General features: G+C 47.9%; 8 protein-coding genes across 8 annotated transcripts, besides 1 other annotated feature; 3 read left to right on the top strand and 5 right to left on the bottom strand.

Annotated features, from left to right (window-relative positions):
- Positions 1-30: 30 nt before the first annotated feature.
- NFIA_027580 (carboxylesterase family protein) lies at positions 31-1,902 on the bottom strand (the record flags this gene model as incomplete). The annotated part of the gene is made up of 6 exons (XM_001261580.1): positions 31-398; positions 459-556; positions 610-740; positions 794-1,295; positions 1,371-1,428; positions 1,476-1,902. The coding sequence occupies 6 exons, from the start codon at positions 1,900-1,902 to the stop codon at positions 31-33; spliced, it is 1,584 nt and encodes a 527-aa protein (XP_001261581.1).
- Positions 1,903-2,316: 414 nt separating this feature from the next.
- NFIA_027570 (Zn(II)2Cys6 transcription factor) lies at positions 2,317-3,786 on the top strand (the record flags this gene model as incomplete). The annotated part of the gene is made up of 2 exons (XM_001261579.1): positions 2,317-2,844; positions 2,902-3,786. 2 exons carry the CDS (start codon positions 2,317-2,319, stop codon positions 3,784-3,786), a joined length of 1,413 nt encoding a protein of 470 aa, XP_001261580.1.
- A 239-nt stretch (positions 3,787-4,025) lies between these two features.
- NFIA_027560 (fungal specific transcription factor domain-containing protein) lies at positions 4,026-6,013 on the top strand (the record flags this gene model as incomplete). The annotated part of the gene is made up of 4 exons (XM_001261578.1): positions 4,026-4,072; positions 4,319-4,946; positions 4,999-5,723; positions 5,776-6,013. The coding sequence occupies 4 exons, from the start codon at positions 4,026-4,028 to the stop codon at positions 6,011-6,013; spliced, it is 1,638 nt and encodes a 545-aa protein (XP_001261579.1).
- A 379-nt stretch (positions 6,014-6,392) lies between these two features.
- On the top strand, positions 6,393-7,944 carry NFIA_027550 (uncharacterized protein; the record flags this gene model as incomplete). The annotated part of the gene is given in 2 exon segments (XM_001261577.1): positions 6,393-6,927; positions 6,938-7,944. 2 exon segments carry the CDS (start codon positions 6,393-6,395, stop codon positions 7,942-7,944), a joined length of 1,542 nt encoding a protein of 513 aa, XP_001261578.1.
- A 267-nt stretch (positions 7,945-8,211) lies between these two features.
- On the bottom strand, positions 8,212-9,762 carry NFIA_027540 (Pfs, NACHT, and Ankyrin domain protein; the record flags this gene model as incomplete). The annotated part of the gene is made up of 1 exon (XM_001261576.1): positions 8,212-9,762. The coding sequence occupies one exon, from the start codon at positions 9,760-9,762 to the stop codon at positions 8,212-8,214; it is 1,551 nt and encodes a 516-aa protein (XP_001261577.1).
- A 139-nt stretch (positions 9,763-9,901) lies between these two features.
- Positions 9,902-11,002, bottom strand: NFIA_027530 (uncharacterized protein; the record flags this gene model as incomplete). Its single annotated transcript, XM_001261575.1, has 1 exon — positions 9,902-11,002. One exon carries the CDS (start codon positions 11,000-11,002, stop codon positions 9,902-9,904), a length of 1,101 nt encoding a protein of 366 aa, XP_001261576.1.
- Positions 11,003-11,437: 435 nt separating this feature from the next.
- NFIA_027520 (uncharacterized protein) lies at positions 11,438-12,406 on the bottom strand (the record flags this gene model as incomplete). The annotated part of the gene is made up of 1 exon (XM_001261574.1): positions 11,438-12,406. The coding sequence occupies one exon, from the start codon at positions 12,404-12,406 to the stop codon at positions 11,438-11,440; it is 969 nt and encodes a 322-aa protein (XP_001261575.1).
- Positions 12,407-15,362: 2,956 nt separating this feature from the next.
- Positions 15,363-15,382: a microsatellite.
- Positions 15,383-18,193: 2,811 nt separating this feature from the next.
- NFIA_027510 (putative cyanamide hydratase) lies at positions 18,194-18,617 on the bottom strand (the record flags this gene model as incomplete). Its single annotated transcript, XM_001261573.1, has 2 exons — positions 18,194-18,348; positions 18,398-18,617. The coding sequence occupies 2 exons, from the start codon at positions 18,615-18,617 to the stop codon at positions 18,194-18,196; spliced, it is 375 nt and encodes a 124-aa protein (XP_001261574.1).
- Positions 18,618-18,663: the final 46 nt, after the last annotated feature.

The raw sequence follows: 18,663 nt of genomic DNA, 5'->3' as shown, positions 1-18,663 counted from the left end.
CATTCTGCTGCTTCTAGTGTGCCCACCAAGTCAAGGAGGGCTTTGGGACCAGATGTCGGACGGAATTGGAGGTGGATGAGAGCAAATAGCATCAAAATCAGCCGGGTCTCGGAGACGGGCAGTCGGGGTGTTATTAGCGAAGAGTTCGACCAGCGTTGTGCCTACAGAGTGGTCTTCAGCATACGGAAACTGGGCTAGAGAGAGACAACAAAGGATAGGGACTATACCATTCGGGTTGTACATCGGCCAACCCATCTTCCTTGCCAATCCATCCCTCGGAGACTTGATGAATGCCGCCCACGCTTCTTGGAGGTAATCGCTGGCGGCCAGTTCGTACCACTGCGGTTTTTTGTGAGGCTTGAGATGCCTGTATGACCCTAATGCGAGTGCAATGTCCGCTGTGACGCATTTCCTGTGAGTGAGACGCATCTAGAGCGCGTTCAGGGTATATAACCGACCTTGATGGTAAGATCCTAGCCATGAGAAGAATGTCACTGTTGGGAAGACTCCCATATAGCGATACCGCCACACTGGAACCTGATGCTTCGTACGGAAACTGAACCTTCGTTAGCAGCCTATACTGGTCCACGTTTGCCAACTCGAGCTTACAAGGCTTCTTGAGACATGGGACAATTGAAATATGTGGTTGTGAGGATGTCCGAAAGGGTCTTATTGACGCCTTTTTCAGACCAGTTCAGAGCCCCGTCACCTTCGTTGTTCGTAATGCCCATCAGGACAGGCTGTCATCCACCAAGTTAGGATTTGGCAGTACGAAGACCGATGAAACACTCACCACATTGGCGAACGAGCCAACCGAGCCAAGGCGGCGATATTCCTCGGCGGAAAAAAAGGTGATATTATCAATCATCGGGGCTCCTCCAGTCGTACCGAACGGGTTCACGGTAAGGTTGGAAAGCGCTCTGTGCAGAATTGACGCAGGGACAGATTTCATGCAATTTAGCTCACTAGTTCTGTTCGCAGCATTTCTGCATCCGACTCTCTCTGCTGCCTTAATGAACACAAAATCATCCTGGGGTCCGACATATTCTGGAATCCCGCTCTGCAGGATCAGACCTTGCACGATCGGGTCATCCTTGAATGCATAGGTTAGCAGCGCAGCTGAGTCCGCACCTGCAGATTGGCCGCCAAGTGTGATTCTGGCTGGATCGCCACCGAATGTTGCGAGGTTCTCGCGCAGCCACTCCAATGCGGCTCGCTGGTCTCGAATACCAAGGTTCTGCTGGTCGATTGGAATCGCGGGAGAGTTGGGAAATCCGAACACGTTGAGACGGTAACTACGAGCATGTAAGCACTCTGAACGTATTGAATGGGAAAGCAGCCTGATGGGTTGGGTAGAACAGTATACGAACTTCAAAGTAACAACGATGATATCGGGCTGGTTCGCGACGAGGCCCGTAGGGTTAAATACTAAAACAGGTAAGCATGGGCTATATTGAATCTCGTACAGAACCTACATGGAACACTGGCCCCTCCCTCATTGAAAGCACCCCCGTATAACCAGACCAAAACTGGCAGCAATTTGGATTTTGGACGTCCTCGTGGCGTGAAGATGTTCAGTGACAAGCAGTCTTCTGATTCGGGGGTAGTTGGTGCCAGATTGTCTCCCAACACGGTCTTATACCGAAACTGGTAGCACACAGAACCAAATTGAGTTGCATCGCGGATTATATGTTCGTCACCGATGTCAAGAGGCTGTGGAGGGCGGAATCGAAGGTCGCCGACGGGAGGTTTGGCATATGGAATCCCAAGATAGGCATCTACTTTGTCATGGACTGTGACACCATAAAATATGCCTTGTTGGGTTCTTGCAACAATATCTGGCAGAGCCTGGAGAGTAGCGGCAAGTATGCTGAGAGCTGTTAAACAAAGGATTGACTTCATATTGCACCTGTATCTGGTTCTAACATGGATATTCTCAGAGACAGATGCTTTGACTGCCAGAACTACGTCAATTTATATTCAGTAAACCAAACAGCTTCCCGCCATATTTGGAGTATGAGTAGTACAGAGACCATTTGATGCGGCTTCTACCAAATGCTAACTAAATGCGAGTGCGAACTGAGAGAGTGCGAATACGAACAAAGCCCACCCCAGACCTTCGAGAACCAATGAAAGGATGCTCCACTGCTCTTTGATGGTGTTCAGAATCAGTTTCGTCTTTGTCATCACTAGGCAGCCACTTACAGGTTGAAGCGTCCACATGTTCACAACTGTGATATCCGAAGGAAGCTACATGTGCAAGGAACTTTACGATCTTCTGACATCCTGACTAACGCAGGCGATTAACCCCCAGCAATGGACCCAAATTACCTAGTATATGGCAGGGAAACTCTGAATACTGTGCCAGGACGGTGGTTTGGACGGCAGAAAGAAAATTCGGCCACTGCTCAAACGGGGCATTCAAAGGCTGAAAAGTCACAACCAAAGAGACGAATTCGTCCCCATAATAAATCTCGACGAGGGTGTTTGAACTGCAAGATCCGGAGAGTAAAAGTAAGACTGGTCGCCGAAGTTCTCTTCATTTCATACCACAGACTAAACCTACCGAAGTGTCCCGAGAACCATCCTGCTTGCGAGAATTGCCAGGGAAAGGACTTGATCTGTGTCTACCCGCCTGGGCTACGGAACGACGTTCAGTATCTTGGAGATCCAGCGCGGGATGTTTCAAGTCAACAGGCATATCTGCAGCCCCGAAGAAAGGTTGCAGATTTTACCATTGCCGATATGTGCCTGCTGCAACACTTCATCACCGATGCTCATCCGCACCTACCAGTTGGAAACGAACATATCTATACGCGAGCGCTCCCGGCGCTCACATATAAAGTAAGACCCTTGTGGAGAGTGATAGTCCTAGGACCTTCTTGCTGATAATTGGAGTAGCACGAATATGTGATGCACGCCATTCTTGGTCTGTCTTCATCGCATCTCGCTCTTCTAACCGGGTCCGCACTCCCTGTTGAGGCCTTGCGACATCGCCAGCGGGCTCTTCGAGGACTGAATGAAGCAATGTCTCAAGCGCCAGGCGAGGCCACTGACGCCGACGCCATGTTGGCAGCTTGCTATATATTGACCTTTCAGTCCTCGTACATGCCTGACGGCCTTTCTGATTATATCATGATGCTGCGAGGCTGCGGCTTGGTGACCACATTGATGCTACAACAGAACTTGCACGGATCTTTCTCGATCGATGCAAATTCACATATAAAATACATGGAAGCACAATTTGGCCGGTTCCCTACAATCGATAGTCGGATTGCCTCGGATGGTATTCGCTCGCTAAGTCTTGTGAAACCTCTATTAAAGCATCCGGTCGAAGAAACGATCTACCAGCTTTTAGTTGACGTTCTCGTTTCTATTGAACAGTCGGCCTCCTGCGCGGCTTATGTCCATCTCACCAACATCATGAACGAGTTTATCACCTTGCCTCAATGCGAGGTGCGCCATCTCCTCGATCCCGAGAATCAGAGCTCGCAGGTATTGATGGCTCATTTCCTCATCCTACTGGCCATTCTGTCCCCGATAACGTCAATGGAAGCAACCAATAGACTTTGCAATGTTCCAATGGTGGGAATGTTGTCCTGGGTTGCAAATATCTGGACGCACATGTCTGGAAAAATGGCCGAACGATACCTTATGTGGCCGAAGAGCGTTGTAGAAACAATCCGTGCTAACACTAGCCGGACGGGTGTATTGGTGGATGACGTTCTGGTTCTGATTATGAACTCGCCAGATAAACTACTATCACAACATGGAAAAGCCCGATAGATATAAAATTGTGGTGATATTTTGCTCGGTATTGACATTTCCCGCTTACTCAGCACCCTCGGGCTTAGCCAGTCGCCGACTCGGAGACTCGGGCGTTGTTCCCAAATCCAATCCTGAAATCATGCCATGAATAGCATCCTCAGCGCCCCTTTCGGCATAGCTGCTCGCTTAATTAGATCTTACTGCCGACAAACCTGCCCTCCGGCTCAGCCAGATGGGCACCACCGCCCCTGCGCCCTATGGAGGCCGACTGCGAAGTGCCTGTGACCGATGCCGACAACGGAAGGTTCGTAGACGACACGTGACACCTTGGAAATAGAGAGAATGCTTCGAACTAATCACCATCACTCGATTTCCAATCCTCACAGATTCGTTGCGATAGAGCCAAACCGGCCTGCGAGGCTTGTCATTTTGCCTCAACTCCTTGTATATTTACGCCGCTGCCGATCCAGCCGCGGAAATCAGTCCGCGAGTAAGATTGACCCCTTTCCACATGTATCTGATATCAACCCTGATTGACGTTCATGATCAGACAGTTGCAAGACACCAGAGCTGAAGTTCGCCGATTGGAAGAGGCCTTGAGAGCGGAGAGGGGTCTCCGTCAGAGTTCCAGTCCCAGTCTCCATGAATCTTCCGGGCTCGTCAATGATCTCTTTGATTCCCGTGGCTTCGATGTGACGTTGAAAGCTTTTCGGTGGCATCTTGCATATTGCACTCCTGGGTTTGCTGCCTCCATACAATCGGATCCCGCCTTCGACCTAGAGGAGCTGTTCGACCGGGTGGCGGATTCATTCGACTTGCAGTTCCGTACGAAACCCGCCCGAGTAGTCTTGCCAAAATGGCCCCCGCGCCGCCTGATCGACGCGTCGTTGGAGTACTTTACGAGCAATGGATTGTATTCAATTCATCCGGTAGTTGACACTGATGCACTTACGTGTCAACTTGACGCCCCCGACTTCGATGGCTACGGGATTGGTACAAATATTGCCGACCGGGCCTGTTTAGCGGCCTTGACAGCAATGATTACCAGGATTCGTCGACAAGAGCCTGCATTTGCTGATGCAGACCCCGATGCTTATGTCCAAGCAGTGCTTTCCGTGCTACCCCAGCTGATGATGGAACATACCAACGTCCGAGCTCTGGAAGCTCTGGTTATCCTCGTAAGTCAAAATTCTGGCAAGTTGTTGCGTCCCGCGTCTAATTGTCATAAAGGCCCTCTATATCGCCCCTTTGGGTCAACCGCAAACAGCAGAAATACTACTCGCTATGGCCGTCCGGATCCTGTTCAATTTGGGGGCACACAGAGCTAGGCCGACTTATGAAAATAGCGCCCACAAGCATCAACATCAGCATCTGCGGGCTCTGTTCTGGACCTTTTATGCTGTGGATAAAGAAATGTCGCTTCGAAAATGTCAGCCTCCGATGATCAATGACGCTGACTGCGACTTGACTCTACCTGATAAGTATGTTGCACAATCCTCTGAGCACCAGTTCTTCACGTCCGAGTTGTCACCCAAGGAACTTCTTTACCCCTCAGACCTTCGTCTGGCTATGCTTAAATCAAGGGTTTACCATTTGCTCTATTCCGAGCAGAGTCTGAGCCATTCGAGGGCGAGACGACTTCAGCTCATCCGCGAACTGGACCAGGAGTTGAATGACCTGAAGTCTCAATTTCCCTCCGCTTGTAAACCTGATGCCGTTGTGAGCGGAAGCGTGCCAGATTACCTGATCCATGATCTCAGTTTACGGGGCGTGAATGTGCATCTGGAGTACTACCACTGTCTTTCTAAGATTCACGGTGCAAGCGCCATCGGCACCCCGGCTCTGCAGAGTCTGTCCCCTCCATCTACAAGTATGGAGTTATGTTATCAGGCGGCACGATCCACTTTGATATATCTGCGTCGAATCCGCCATTTGATCTTCCCTGAAACATTCTGGTAAGTGGCTGCATTGACTAACGGTGCGAGTAGTTCTGACGTACTCTTATAGGATATATGCGCAAATCCTTCTGACGTCGAGTATCTCACTCTACATGCGCATACTCTCAGCTCCCAAACAGTGCGGTGTCCAGGATGATATGCATCTACTAGAGAGCACAATCGATGTATTTCACCAGCTAAATTGTGTCGAACCAAGCAAGCGTTTCCCACCATTCGTTATCATTGAAGCTTTCATCCAGAGATTGACATTGCTCGCCGAGCAGTCTGTATCGGAAGCTGCGAACTAAGACCATGTCGTCCACGGTGCTGAAACGTTGTGCGATGGGCGTCTGACGGTCATCAATCTGCAACCGCCTGCATGACAGGGGGATGCAGGATGTTTGTTGCAATCATCCATACAGCATACTTAAGCTATTGAACCCATACTTTTTAGTCTCCGATTTACCATGCTTTGAGTCATAGTCACTGTGATCAGTGATCCATGCAGGCGATCACATGATATGTGATGCATCAGGACCGGCAATCATGTGATTTTGTCAACAACGCATTCAGAAAAGGAGCACTGTTCATACTCTCAAGACCATGTTAGACAACACCCGAGTCCCGTTTCCTTTCAGGAATCTCGATTGATAGGAATTACACAGAGGCCATACTTCTATTGAAAACATGGACTTTGACGACATTCAACGTCGGCAGTTCGACGCTTTCAAACAAGAGTGGATCAGGCTGTGTTCCACCTCATCAAAAGGGATTTGTGACTTGGCAAATCGTTACCGAAAACGCGATGACTGCTTGCTCCGGTCAATGCACTCTGGTTCATTCAATTTTAGCCTAAGATTGCATTGGGAAGATGGCGGCGAGGACTGGCTGATTCGATTCCCATTGCCTGGAAAATCGATGTTTCTAGACGAGAAAGTCCGCAGAGAGGCCGTATTGATGGAATTTGTCGGTAGCAGGACTGAGATTCCTGTCCCTCGCGTCATTGCGTATGGAGCAGCGCATGAGAACCCTACTGGTCTTGGGCCTTTCATTATCATGACCTGGATTGAAGGAAGGAAAATGTCAGAGATCCTTCGAAAAGACACGCCAGGGAAGGAGGATATTTTGAAACCCGATATTGACTCCCGAATCTTGGGCCTTCTTTATAGCCAAATGGCTGAGATACTGCTGGAGCTTTGGAAGCTCGACTTCGATTGCATCGGTTGCCTAAGTAAAGACCAACAAAGTGGGCAGTATATGGTTGACGGCCCCGCCTTTGACATTGGAAGTCAACGAGCTCATGCGGACCTGCGGGTTGGGAAATCGCACTCCTTCAGGCGTATATCACAGCTCTACCGATTATATTGCATCACTGTTGCAACTGCAGTCAACTCACCTAAGGGAACAACGGAATAGCGTGTATGATTCCGAAGATTGCCGGGAGAAGTATGCTTGCCGCCAACTGATGAAAGCTATAGCCTTTGATTTCATTTCCCACGAAGATAACCACGGTCCATTCAAGTTGTTTTGCGATGATTTCGGACCTAGCAATGTCCTTGTGGATGACTCCCTTCGCGTCACGGGAGTTATTGACTGGGAGTTTTGCTATACAGCTCCCGTGGAATTCGCTGGTAGTATTCCATCCTGGCTCCTTCTTCAACGGCCTCATCGAATCATTAATGAACTTGACGCTGCCAGGTTTCTCGATATGTTTCTCCCCAAAGCAGAGATTTTTCTGAACTGTTTGCAACAGAAGGAGGGAACCAATGGGGCTAACCCTGAGTACCGCCTTTCAGCACGTATGCAAAAATCAATCGAAGACAAGAGCGCCTGGTTTATTCTTGCTGCACGGATGGTATCATCCGTTGACATGATCTACTGGGAGTTACTCGATGAATTCTGCTGGGGACCGCGATTAAGTATTGCAGAGAGGATCCGCAACGTCACCACAATTCCCGAAAAGCATAAAGAGCGCGAGAGGTTCGTGCGCCTCAAGATTCGCCACCTTCCGGAATACTATACCGAGCTTGGAGAAGAAACAACAGTCGAATATGAGGAAGAGGGGCTTACAAAACGAGAAGAGACTTTCGACCATTGGACGAGGTGTGCTAAATCATCTACTTCACGCCCTGTTACAGCCCTGGGCACAGGAAGCCACGTCTATTTACCGCTTTGTATTGGTCTCTTTTCACTGGGCTGCGTGGTTGGCCTTTTAGCAAAGAGAATTATCGTCAGGTGACGGCCTAATTCGATTAATGTTCCTTGCGTTCATCCTAGCATTGAGAGTATATCTTTGGCGAGTATTCACTGGTTTGTACACAGGGTTAGTTTCCCTCATACATTATATCAGAGAATGCATTTGCCGTGTTGCGCAATCAATCCCTACATGTATTGACCCTCGCTTCTCCAGCTGCAGTACGAAGAAATGACTTAAAAAGCTCTTTGACAGAAACTCAGTCTGAGATGTATATTTACTGGTAATGTATAATGCCTTAGCTGAAGTACTTCAAGCAATGCAGGGGTGGTTCCAGTACTTCAAACAATTAAATGATCTATCCCATCGATCATCACATCCAGGGTAGTCTTGCGGCCATATGCGACGACTCTGCTCCTCTGCGTAATCGAGGGGCGTTTTGTTCTGAAAATCGCTGACATTCGGGTTCAAAACGCCGTTCACTCTAAGGAACTTTACCAGGTCATGGTCGAACACACCATGAATGGCGCCATGATGCATAGCAGTTCTCCCCCCATGATCCCTTGCTGCCAGATCCACGCCACACTTTAACATAAATTGAAGGATTCCAATGTCTGCTCCCCTGTTGTGCATGAAGAGATGCGCCAGATTCTCCTTCTGGCAGTTGACACATAGCGGGTCAGCACCTTTGTCCAGAAGTAGATGGAAGATCTCTCTATCAATATGCAGACGGAATGAACTCATGTATGAACTGAGGGCGGAGTTTCCCTCCTTATCAGCGTCGTTGACATTGCAGCCACGTTGTACGAGGAAATCAATAGTCTCAGTGGAGCAGTAGATGGATGCAACATGATGGTGTAGAGGGTTCTTGCCGAAGTGGTCAAGCAAACGCCAAGTCTTCGAAAGCAGGCTTTCACAGGCCGTAGACATGAAACGCAAGACTTGTAAATAACCGCCACATAGCGCATGGTGAAACGGGATCAATCCATCGATATCCGGCACCATAATGTCATGGCCTTCATTCACGAGTTTGCGAACAACCTCCAAGTTACCTGCCTTGCTGGCAAGGTGAAGACAGCTCTGACCAGCCCCGTTTAGCCTAGAACTATCGGCTCCTTTCGCAACGAGTTTGCATAGGATAGATGACGCATAGTCCTTTTCAAAGGGAATCACATGCTGTGGATAGTCCCCTTGCTCGTTGGCTAAGTTGACATCGACAGTGTCACTGGAGAGGAGTACCTCAACAATGTGTACTCTATATCGGTCAATGGATTCGTAAATATCATGAGCCTCACTTTCATGATCCGTGATCAAGTCTCTCAGCGACTCCGCTGCATATACACCACTTATCCATGGATCATGGTATTTGTGCTCGAGGAGCGTGCGTCTAATCGCAAGATGCAGTGGTGTGTCACCAGTATCGGAACGAGCATTTGGATCGGCCCCATATTGGAGTAGTAAGGTCGTCATTTTCGCAGAAGCATTTAGAGCAGAGAAATGAAGCGCCGTTAGGCCCGATTCCACGCCTACTTTAGAATGTTGTTCCGGGCTCTTATCCATTTCATACGAAATGATGTTGTTCAGCATTTGCCCGGTCCAGCACCGCCTTCGAATCCTGAAGTCCACGTCGAATCCGTTCTGAAGAAAAACCCTTGCTAGGACTTCTTTTTCGTGTCCAATTGCGTAAAGGAAAGGTGTCATATTTTCTTTATCGCAGACATATGGGGAGGTTCCCCGGTCAAGCAGGAACTTTGTCATCGCGCAGTTGTTGTACTGACTGTTCTGGCAAGTGACATGCAGGGCGTTTTCATGATAATTATTCACAGAATTCACACAGGAGCCACATTCAACTAGGAAACGCATAGCTTCAATTTGAACAGCCTGGGCCGTAATAAGCAGCGGGGATTGGCCGTGGGAATCTTTGTCTTCCAAGCTCGCTGGGAGCAGGGATGAGATTAAAGGGAGAATTCCCCAGTTGGCTCCAACGTGAATGGGAGCAAGATCAGGACCCAAGACTCCCCCATGGACTTCTTTTCAGGTAGTTGTAATAATCCAGCCACCTGTCCCACGTTTCAAGCTGGATTTGGAAGAAATCTTTAAGCTCCTCCCGGATGGCAAATTCTGTTTGAGAAAGCCTAGCATGCTCCGGCCAATGCAGTACTGAATAACCCAGAAACCCTTTTTCGGGGTCCAGTTCTGATTTATCCATTGCTGGCTGGCACTTGTGCAGAATAGTCTCAATGCACCGACATGACAACGCGTAATTGGTTTTCATTGCATTAATCTCCTGTATCTCAAGCAGTAAAAAGTCTTGGACAGAACTATGCAAAAGTCGCACGTAGCCATTGTCGATGACAATCAGTAAGCGGCACAGATCGATAAGTTCCCGCGTGAACTGAAGGCGACTATCCATATCTTTGTCAAAATATAATCGACATGCTTCGGCCATTTCTATTATCGTCAGTGGTCGCCGGGCGAATGCAACAAAGCCCAGTATCTCCTTTATTACTCGATGATCGTCCTCGTCGCTAGCTGAGACGGCTGCATTGAGGAGTTTCTGATATAAAGAATGTAGTCCCCGCGGGAGAGCTTGCAGGGTCTTTACTGCATTTCTGGATTGCACCCGTGCCAATTCGCCACAGGCAATTCCTACCCATAGGAATGTCCCAGCAGCCTTTTCTTCCAAGATTTGGGACACTTCCTCAAACACTGAGTTAGGGTATTTTTTGCGCCAAGCAAGGTCCTCCACTTTGTCCTTGATCATCGCTCTGAGGTCGTTTGTGATCTCTCGATACGACCCCAAGTCCATACATTTGAATGTGGATAGGTATTGTTCAAGTTCGGGATATGGACGGCTGAGCATTAACAGATGTATGCTAGAAGGGACTGAATCATTAGTCCTCAGGTTATTGAACGAGTGGTCAATTTGTTGCAGCAGGGTTTCTTGTGAGTCAGATTCGCATTCGTCCAGAGCATCGATAATGCAGTAAACTTCAGGCCCACCAGGGACCCGGCCAATATCTATTAATAGGGCCCATAAAGCATCAAACGATGTGAAGAGATGCTCCTCCTGGATCTTATATTTTGAGAGCAATAATTCCATGAAAGGCGGGTATTGACTGATTATCTGATATAGAAGGCCTCGCAGTATGCAAATCTCCGTTCTTCGGAGTTCAGAGCTCGAGTCGCAGAAAAAGGATACTAGAACCCTGTCTCCATTAGAGAAATACTCAGTTTTCGGGAGTTCCTCTGCCAGTGTGATGGCCATTGTCGATTTGCCGGTCCCAGGGTTACCATAAAGCCACAATATGTTTAGCCCTTCGCCGTCAATTCCTCTATCCCGCTGAACCCAGCATTTCAATTCCTCTTTCTCCAAAATCCAGCTGCAAGTCCCGGAGGTACGGTTTCCTTTTATTCGCTTTAACGCGTTCATGTTCTCCATTGGATCAGTGATAAACAGTTTTTGCATGCAGGCCCTTCCCTCTTCAGTGACTTCGGGCACTACAAAAGAGTTAGTGATGGCCATTTTCCAGATTAATTACGAGATACCCTGGTCTTGCGCGACATTTCCTCTCACTAGCGGAACAATGGATAATAAGGCTTTTGAATAGGCAGCTGCCGTAAGAGCTGCATATTTTTGCCATTCATTTGATTTGTGGGAGTCACAGTAGTCACAGATGCCTCGTATTACCAGGCATGGAAGCTGATCCATAATGCCAGCCGCTTCCATTTCGAAGCAGAGTACGTTTAACTCTCGAGCAATGGCGTCTCGTGTCCTGGCATCCTTCATGAGTTGATTACCCGATGCGATCAAGCCATAATGAATACGCGGTTCGTCATTTGCTCGTGGTGCACGCTGCACCAGCTGGTTCTTGTCACAGGATGAACAGCCTTCACTGCTGCTCTGATGATCATATGTCGAGTGGAAAAGCCAATCATTAGCTGGCCGGGCAAAGTGCTTCTGATTTGTCCGAATGATCTGCAGGCAATCAGATGGAAACCTTCCAGTCTGCGAACTAGGTAACATAGTATCGCAGGCCATCCGGGATAAAGCAGTCAACAGAATCTGCGGGGGCTTGTTGAGCGAACCCGTCCGCTGCAAGGAGCCCTCGAGACACGTCTTCCCATAGTCGTATTGAACGACGCCGCCAGAAGTTTCATTTGGCACACTGACGACCACATCGCCGAGAAGAATATCGGCGCTTCTATTAGGCACGCCTCCTCCAATACCAACCATCAGCCCGAATCGAAGGGAGGGGAATGTTGGTCGCATCTGAGTTACCACAGACGTGGCAGAAGTTGTTCCGTAAACACCATAGGGCAGACAGGCGATCACTACGTTTTTGCCGCTCATGCTACCCAGCTCGTAGTTATTTTCATCAGTTGACGGTTGTGAAAGTGGATTGTGGGTTTCATCAAGCACAGACTTAGCAGCGGCCCTTTCAAACGGTAAGGCACATATCCACGCGATTGTATAATCGCGGTGAGTTAGAGTTGGGGTCGTCATTCTTGCACATTAGCTAGAGATAATGTAGTGCACAAACCGAGTGACAATTACGCCTTGTGGTCAACTAGTCCTTTAAAGAAGATCTGGTAGTTGCTACGCGGCCAGACTCCGGGGGAGGAGGGGTAATCAGCCATATCAGGCTGAACAGACAAGGCTAGATGTTACCAGTGTAGTATAGTCGGGCCATGAACAGGGGTGCGCATATAGACTGTCAAATCAGAGTGGAATTTGAGTAAGACTGACTCCTCTTTCCCAACATCTCATGATCGTATGTGCCTTGCTTTCAATTAACAAAATTGAGTATTTGGCGGACTATCTCTGTGAGCTTGCGTTTCCTCGACAGCCTTACTACTAATATCATACAGCATAGTCTGCTGTGGCCAGGTCATATCAAGTCTTCTGGTCTCAGAAACAACTAATATAACCACCTTATGCTGTGCAGTAGCTCTGCAGCAGGCCCAAAGGACGGAGGAGACATGCGCGCCGCGATACAGGTAAATAATTCTCTCTTTAAGACCATTAATGTGCTCCCCCTATCCAGTAGCATGCATGTCACTTAAATCAGAATCCAATACAGGATACTAAACTTCACAGTATCACAGGTAAACTGAATAGCATGTTCTAGGTCCTAATGGACCATGGCATAAATGCGCTGGCTAATTGCAACCTAGAGTATAAGTAAGACCTCCTCAATACAATGATGACTGTGTATAAGGTAAAGTCCCCAGTCACTAATAGAAGTGGAACCAGCTGGGTGAATACAGCCGCATTATAACGAAGCTATTTCTACCCTCGTCCTTGTTTTATCTCCCAAAGTTCTTCATTATAACTATCTTTGGGACTACTACAGAACCTCCCAACAAATAACCCTCTCATATCCTGCAGGAGTTTCTCTCGAATTAGACGGCCAGATTTCTTACACGTGTTGGGTCTGGACCTGGTTCAGTGACAAAGACAACCAGGAAGGTCAACCTACCGCTGTTGTGGCCTACAATCGACCGTTCCTCTTGGTAGGGAACCAGAGTGGCGAGACGGCCACAACGACTGAACGGGACACACAGCTCATGTCTGATGATACGGGATGGTTCGTCCACAGTAATGGCAATAATCCGGATATCTCGGACGGAATCGTACTTGGAACACATGGTCACTTGGTACTGGTCATAGGGCCGAAACTGTCCAACTAGTTGAATGTGTGCCCAGCCCGAGTCTAACCCCATAAACCATTAAGTAAAGGGAGATCCAAGAGGTGGAAACTAAGCAAGATAAGAGGTAAAGACTTCGCATTCTTATTATGGACTGTAACCCTTTCCGAAAAGCCCACTGCCTTTATCTACAGCTAAATAATAAGAACCAGGTTCTGCCCTTCAGGACATGTGAGAGACATTGTTTCCTCGAGCTGTGACAATGGGATATGATGCAATATACCCTCATGAGCCTTTCAATGAGGTTTTACGTATGACGAGGATGTCACAATAGGGGTGAGATCATCTATATCTATAGCGTGATGTAAACAACAATGTAACCTAACCTATGAACACACTCCATGGCCTCTCCGGTATAAGTGCCACTGCCTAGGCAGATCTCACAGCTTAGATCTGGTTGCTGCATCCGACGATCCACACTGAACTCACATGCGCCCTCGGTGGTGCTTCTGTCTCCGTAGTAGCCCATGTTGTCCCTGATTTGTGGTCAGTAACTGCCTCCAAGTGGGGAAGAAGTGAGGTATTGTAATTAGAGAATACCCTCAGCAACGTTGCTTCCTGATTCACGTGCTTGTGCGGCCCTAGTGGACATGCAATGGGCGCTGCAAGCTTTTAGATGCTTAGATTAGCACCTGGGTGGACTGATGATGATGAGATGGCAGATGTAGATTTACAGTACTATAGATATTGGGTATCTGATGAACTTCAATACCCGCGACATACATACGTGGATCAGGTAAGTAGGCAGGCTGCGCAGCCTAACTATTAATTATATTAACTGTTAACCACAACAAACCCTTACAGTATCCCTTTATTCATATATATAAGAGGCTATGTGCAGGTGCCAAGAAGATAAGTATTCCAGGTGATTGTTAACTAACCAATGATGTACCCTTCAATTCAGCTAAGAAGGCCAGAGCACGACTCTTGCATGATGGAGTGTTAGTCTCACCCAGTCTATTATGCACTCACCCCGCTCACCCTATTGCTGGGAGGCATTAACCTGACTACTGACTGCACTTTAATCACACAGCAGCATGTCAGTAGAATGGTGCGTGATAAGAAAAGAAAAAGAGTTGATAGGCTACATAGTATCACATAGAAGTGCCAGATGCTGCGGCTGATGAGGACTTTAAGCTCTTGCTGCTCAGGAGTCTTACTTTCCCAATCAATGCTTGCCACGACAGGTTATCTTCAAATGTCATCTGGCGTATCAACGCCATACCCATAAACACCTTACCACAAGCAAAACTTCTCTTTAAAAAAGCCACATATAAGCTGTCAAATCCGTTTATTCTCTGTGATTCTTGCAGCTGACTCTAGAAGAACTTTCTTTCTTTTCAGATCCCGCATATATAAGCATCTATTTATCTCTGTGATAGCTTCCCCGGAAGAGAAGTAATAACTAAACGTACCCTTCCTTGCTGTGCATTTCAACAGCCATTTTACCTTACCAGGGACATATTAGAGCCACACAAATTTTATTAGTAAACACACTAGAGAGAGCTTAGTGGACAATACTAATTACAATTAGACATTTCCCAAATATGGCGTGTTACAACCAAAGAAACTACGCAAATAGCCAACATGAAGGACTTGAAGAAATAGTTGACGGCCAAAAGTGTCCAACATGTGGTGGGATAAGTAATCCTAACTGGGTCTGCCTAAAGTGCAATGGAAGTGGAAGCATTCCAGATTGAAGTGCAGCTTTAGGTTGGTCTATTATCCTGTCAGGATTCCATGCAGATACAGGATGGATGGATGGATGGATCAATGATTTCATTTAGCCTGATCCCTCGCTTTTGGCGACATGGACCAGTGTATCTACGCTTAGATGGTGGCAAACCGCGTGCTCGTCCCTTCCGTATTCACTGTCGTACTTCATAGAAGGAATCCGTGAGTTGGAATGGACTCTTGATAAATCGAAGATCCACCTCAAGACCCTAATTCTCTGCTCTATTCCTTAGGCTAGGCACTAAAATCAAACTACTGCAGGTTCAGTGAGGGCTGGATTCGATTAAGCGGTTCGGTTATGCACCTCTATTGATATGTTATGTACCAGAGGTGTTGATGTTGCACCAGTAGCAAGCAGACCTTTGCTGGTGAGACGGTTTGAGGAGTCGCAAAACAAAGGGGAAGGAAGAATGTCCTGGAGACGTCTTGAGTGTATTCCGTCTGCAGGGTAGATGGTTCTAATATTTCGTCCCGAAATTGCCACCATGAGATAAGCCTCTTAGCTTCTGAAACCAGGAAATATTCAAACTTGGCTAATGGTCTGTGACGGGAAGCACTGGGCTTGAGTTCTTATATATAGATATACAAGATCAGGTGATAGCGGGCTAGGCGGGTAGTCGGGTATGGTATTCAGGGTTGTCGCCATTCATTCTATCTACTCCGTACTGTCCTGAAGACGACGCTGCGGACCGACGATAGCTTCTGCAAGTTGTCAAGAGCCCCGACAGTCTTGTGCCGTCTTACATAAGGAAGCTTTGCACGTTGTTCCGGAAGGTTGACGTCTTGGAGTCAGTTTATGTTTCGAGGTGATTGCGCACAATGCAACGTTCCTGTTACACTTGTCGCCGGCGGCATGTCGAATGCACAATGGCCCAGCCGCCCTGCAAGAAATGCAAAAAGGCTGGGTTAGAATGTTTCGAGAAAAGGCCTCTTAGATGGGCCGAGGGCGCAACCTATCGAGGGAAAATGGGAACGTTATCAGTTCCTTCTACGGCAGCAGGGGGCAACTCCAGAACCACGTCGACAAGAGGCCAAACGCTTGCTAAGTCTAGAAATCAGTGAGTCATCGTTGGTACTGATCTCAAGGGTAATTTAATTCTTTACATGCCAAGACGGTGGTCTTGTTGGGTCTCCCTAGTGCGATGTTTCTGTATGTAACGAGACCATCACTAACGGAATAACTGTGGATGATACAGAAGCCTTGGAACCCTCCAATCTCAGCATACCGTCTAGCCTGGATGATCCGTCCATTATTGGGCTAGAAAGAAGTTCTAGGTATTATCTATATTATTATAAGTCTGGTATTGTTCAAGTTGCTTTAAGGACTGTGCCCGAGCAATATCTGACGCAGACGCAGATAGCAAATGTGTATGCAAGCTGTTCATCATGTATGACAGCAACAGGAATCCTCTAAGGAATCTAATACCTGCTGCTCTGGGGCATCCTGTCTTATTAATGTCGATCCTTGCTCTTTCGGCGCGGCACAAGGCAAATGCAGCTCGAGCGTTCTATCAGTCTGAATCAGCAATACATTCCGGAGTTGAATTGCAGAATGCCAGCTATAACGCTCTTCACTTCAAATATAATGCGATACAGGGACTCTCAAGAGCGCTAGGAACTGCAAGGCCATTCCAGAAAGATATAATAGTTGCCAGCGCGTTCCTCCTGATCTTTCTCGATCTCCTGGAGTCGGGAAGCGACAAGTGGAACTTTCATCTGGAAGGCATCAAGAGCTTAATCGCCCAAATCCCAGCATCCCAGGCGCCACATACGATGACTTCGCAAGACATGGGAACCACCATCCAAGGACTACGTGACTTCATTCTAATACAGGTTTACTTGTACGTATGCTGACAACGAAACCTTGACCAGTAGTACGTGCTGACGAACATAACTGCCTCAGGATCGACACGTTTGGAGCGACATTTACACGTCCTCGGCTACTCTCCTGTTCGACTCATCCATCACAGTCTGCGACGCCTCTCGAAATGAGCGTTGACAGGGCGTTTCTGGGATGCCCTGAACAAATATTGGGCGCTCTGCGGGTCTTCTCAACTTCAAGGGACATTTTTATGAGGTCAAATCACTCTGACCGGGTTGACTTATTTCCGTACATACAGGAAGTAAGGATGATGCTTGATTCTACGCAGAGCTTTGACTGCCACACCTGGGCCTCAGGTTTACTCCAGCCTCATTCGTTGACCCAGCCCCTTGGCATGCTCGACAAGGTGGCACAGTCGTATAAGTTTGGCGCTTTGATATATGGCAAACGCGTTTTTGATGCTCTGACTGGAGACACGAGTTCGCAACACGACCTCGTTTGTGACTTGATCCGTGTAATTGACGCTCATAGGAGCAATGATTCCCTGTTCAAGTGCATCCTGTGGCCTTTGTTTGTTGCGGGATTGGAATCCCAACAAGGAGCTCACAGACACTTCGAGACTAGTTGTCTTGAAAAGTTCTGGTTCGAGACGAAATGCTTAAATGCGGTTAATGCTGGGATTATTCTGCGAAGGTTCTGGAAGAGGGAAGATTCCGGAGACATATCCTCAACCCAGTGGATATTCAATATAGGTCAAGTAGAAGGTGACTGGCTCCTTATATAGGTGCTCCTAACACTCATTTATCTGCATGGCAATATGATATAGCTAATATGGTCCGGGCATGACCAAAGGATAGACCTTCATCTCACTGCTCATCAGGGTGCTGGCTTCTATTCCTCATGACATTAACCATCTTTTTTGTGTGACACCAGGGCTTGATTGCTTGCTCCTTCTGGATGACGCTGGAGAAGAACGTGCGCCATTCCCCCGGCGGGTGCGCCCCGTGGACCTGGGAGCGAGTTGTATCATGAATCAACTTGCCAAAGTCCAAAGGACATCCGAGTTGCAGTGAGGTTTTGCTCGGAAGTACCGATGTCGTGCAGCAAACAGGTCAAGGCCCAGGTACTGGGGCTAAGGGCACTGGCTTGCTTAGGGAACTGCTGCTTGGTGATCACCATTCCTAGAGCTGGTGAGCGAATAAGGAACCATGGAAGCGCAGTGCTGCACACCGTAGTAGTAAACTCTCATAGAGTGGTTGACTATTTCAATGGGAAGAGCGGTCTTTGCATATCTCAAAGTTTTCTCGACAATAGGGTCATCAGTTGGAAACTTGATCTCATCGATCGATAGGGCTTCCGGTACGTTGATGAAGGGTTCATCACCAAAGATGGCGCCAGCATTAGCAGGCATGCTGGTCCAGCCATTGACTTCAACTTCGTTTTGACACATGTTGGGAGACGGCCAAGATAGAGTATGTAAATTCACTTCAACCAAG

Source organism: Aspergillus fischeri, genomic scaffold (assembly GCF_000149645.3).
Source record: "Aspergillus fischeri NRRL 181 1099437636263 genomic scaffold, whole genome shotgun sequence".
Classification (NCBI taxonomy): Eukaryota; Fungi; Ascomycota; class Eurotiomycetes; order Eurotiales; family Aspergillaceae; genus Aspergillus; species Aspergillus fischeri.
The sequence above is the reverse complement of the archived record's forward strand: the minus strand, read 5'-3'. Positions and strand labels throughout refer to the sequence as shown.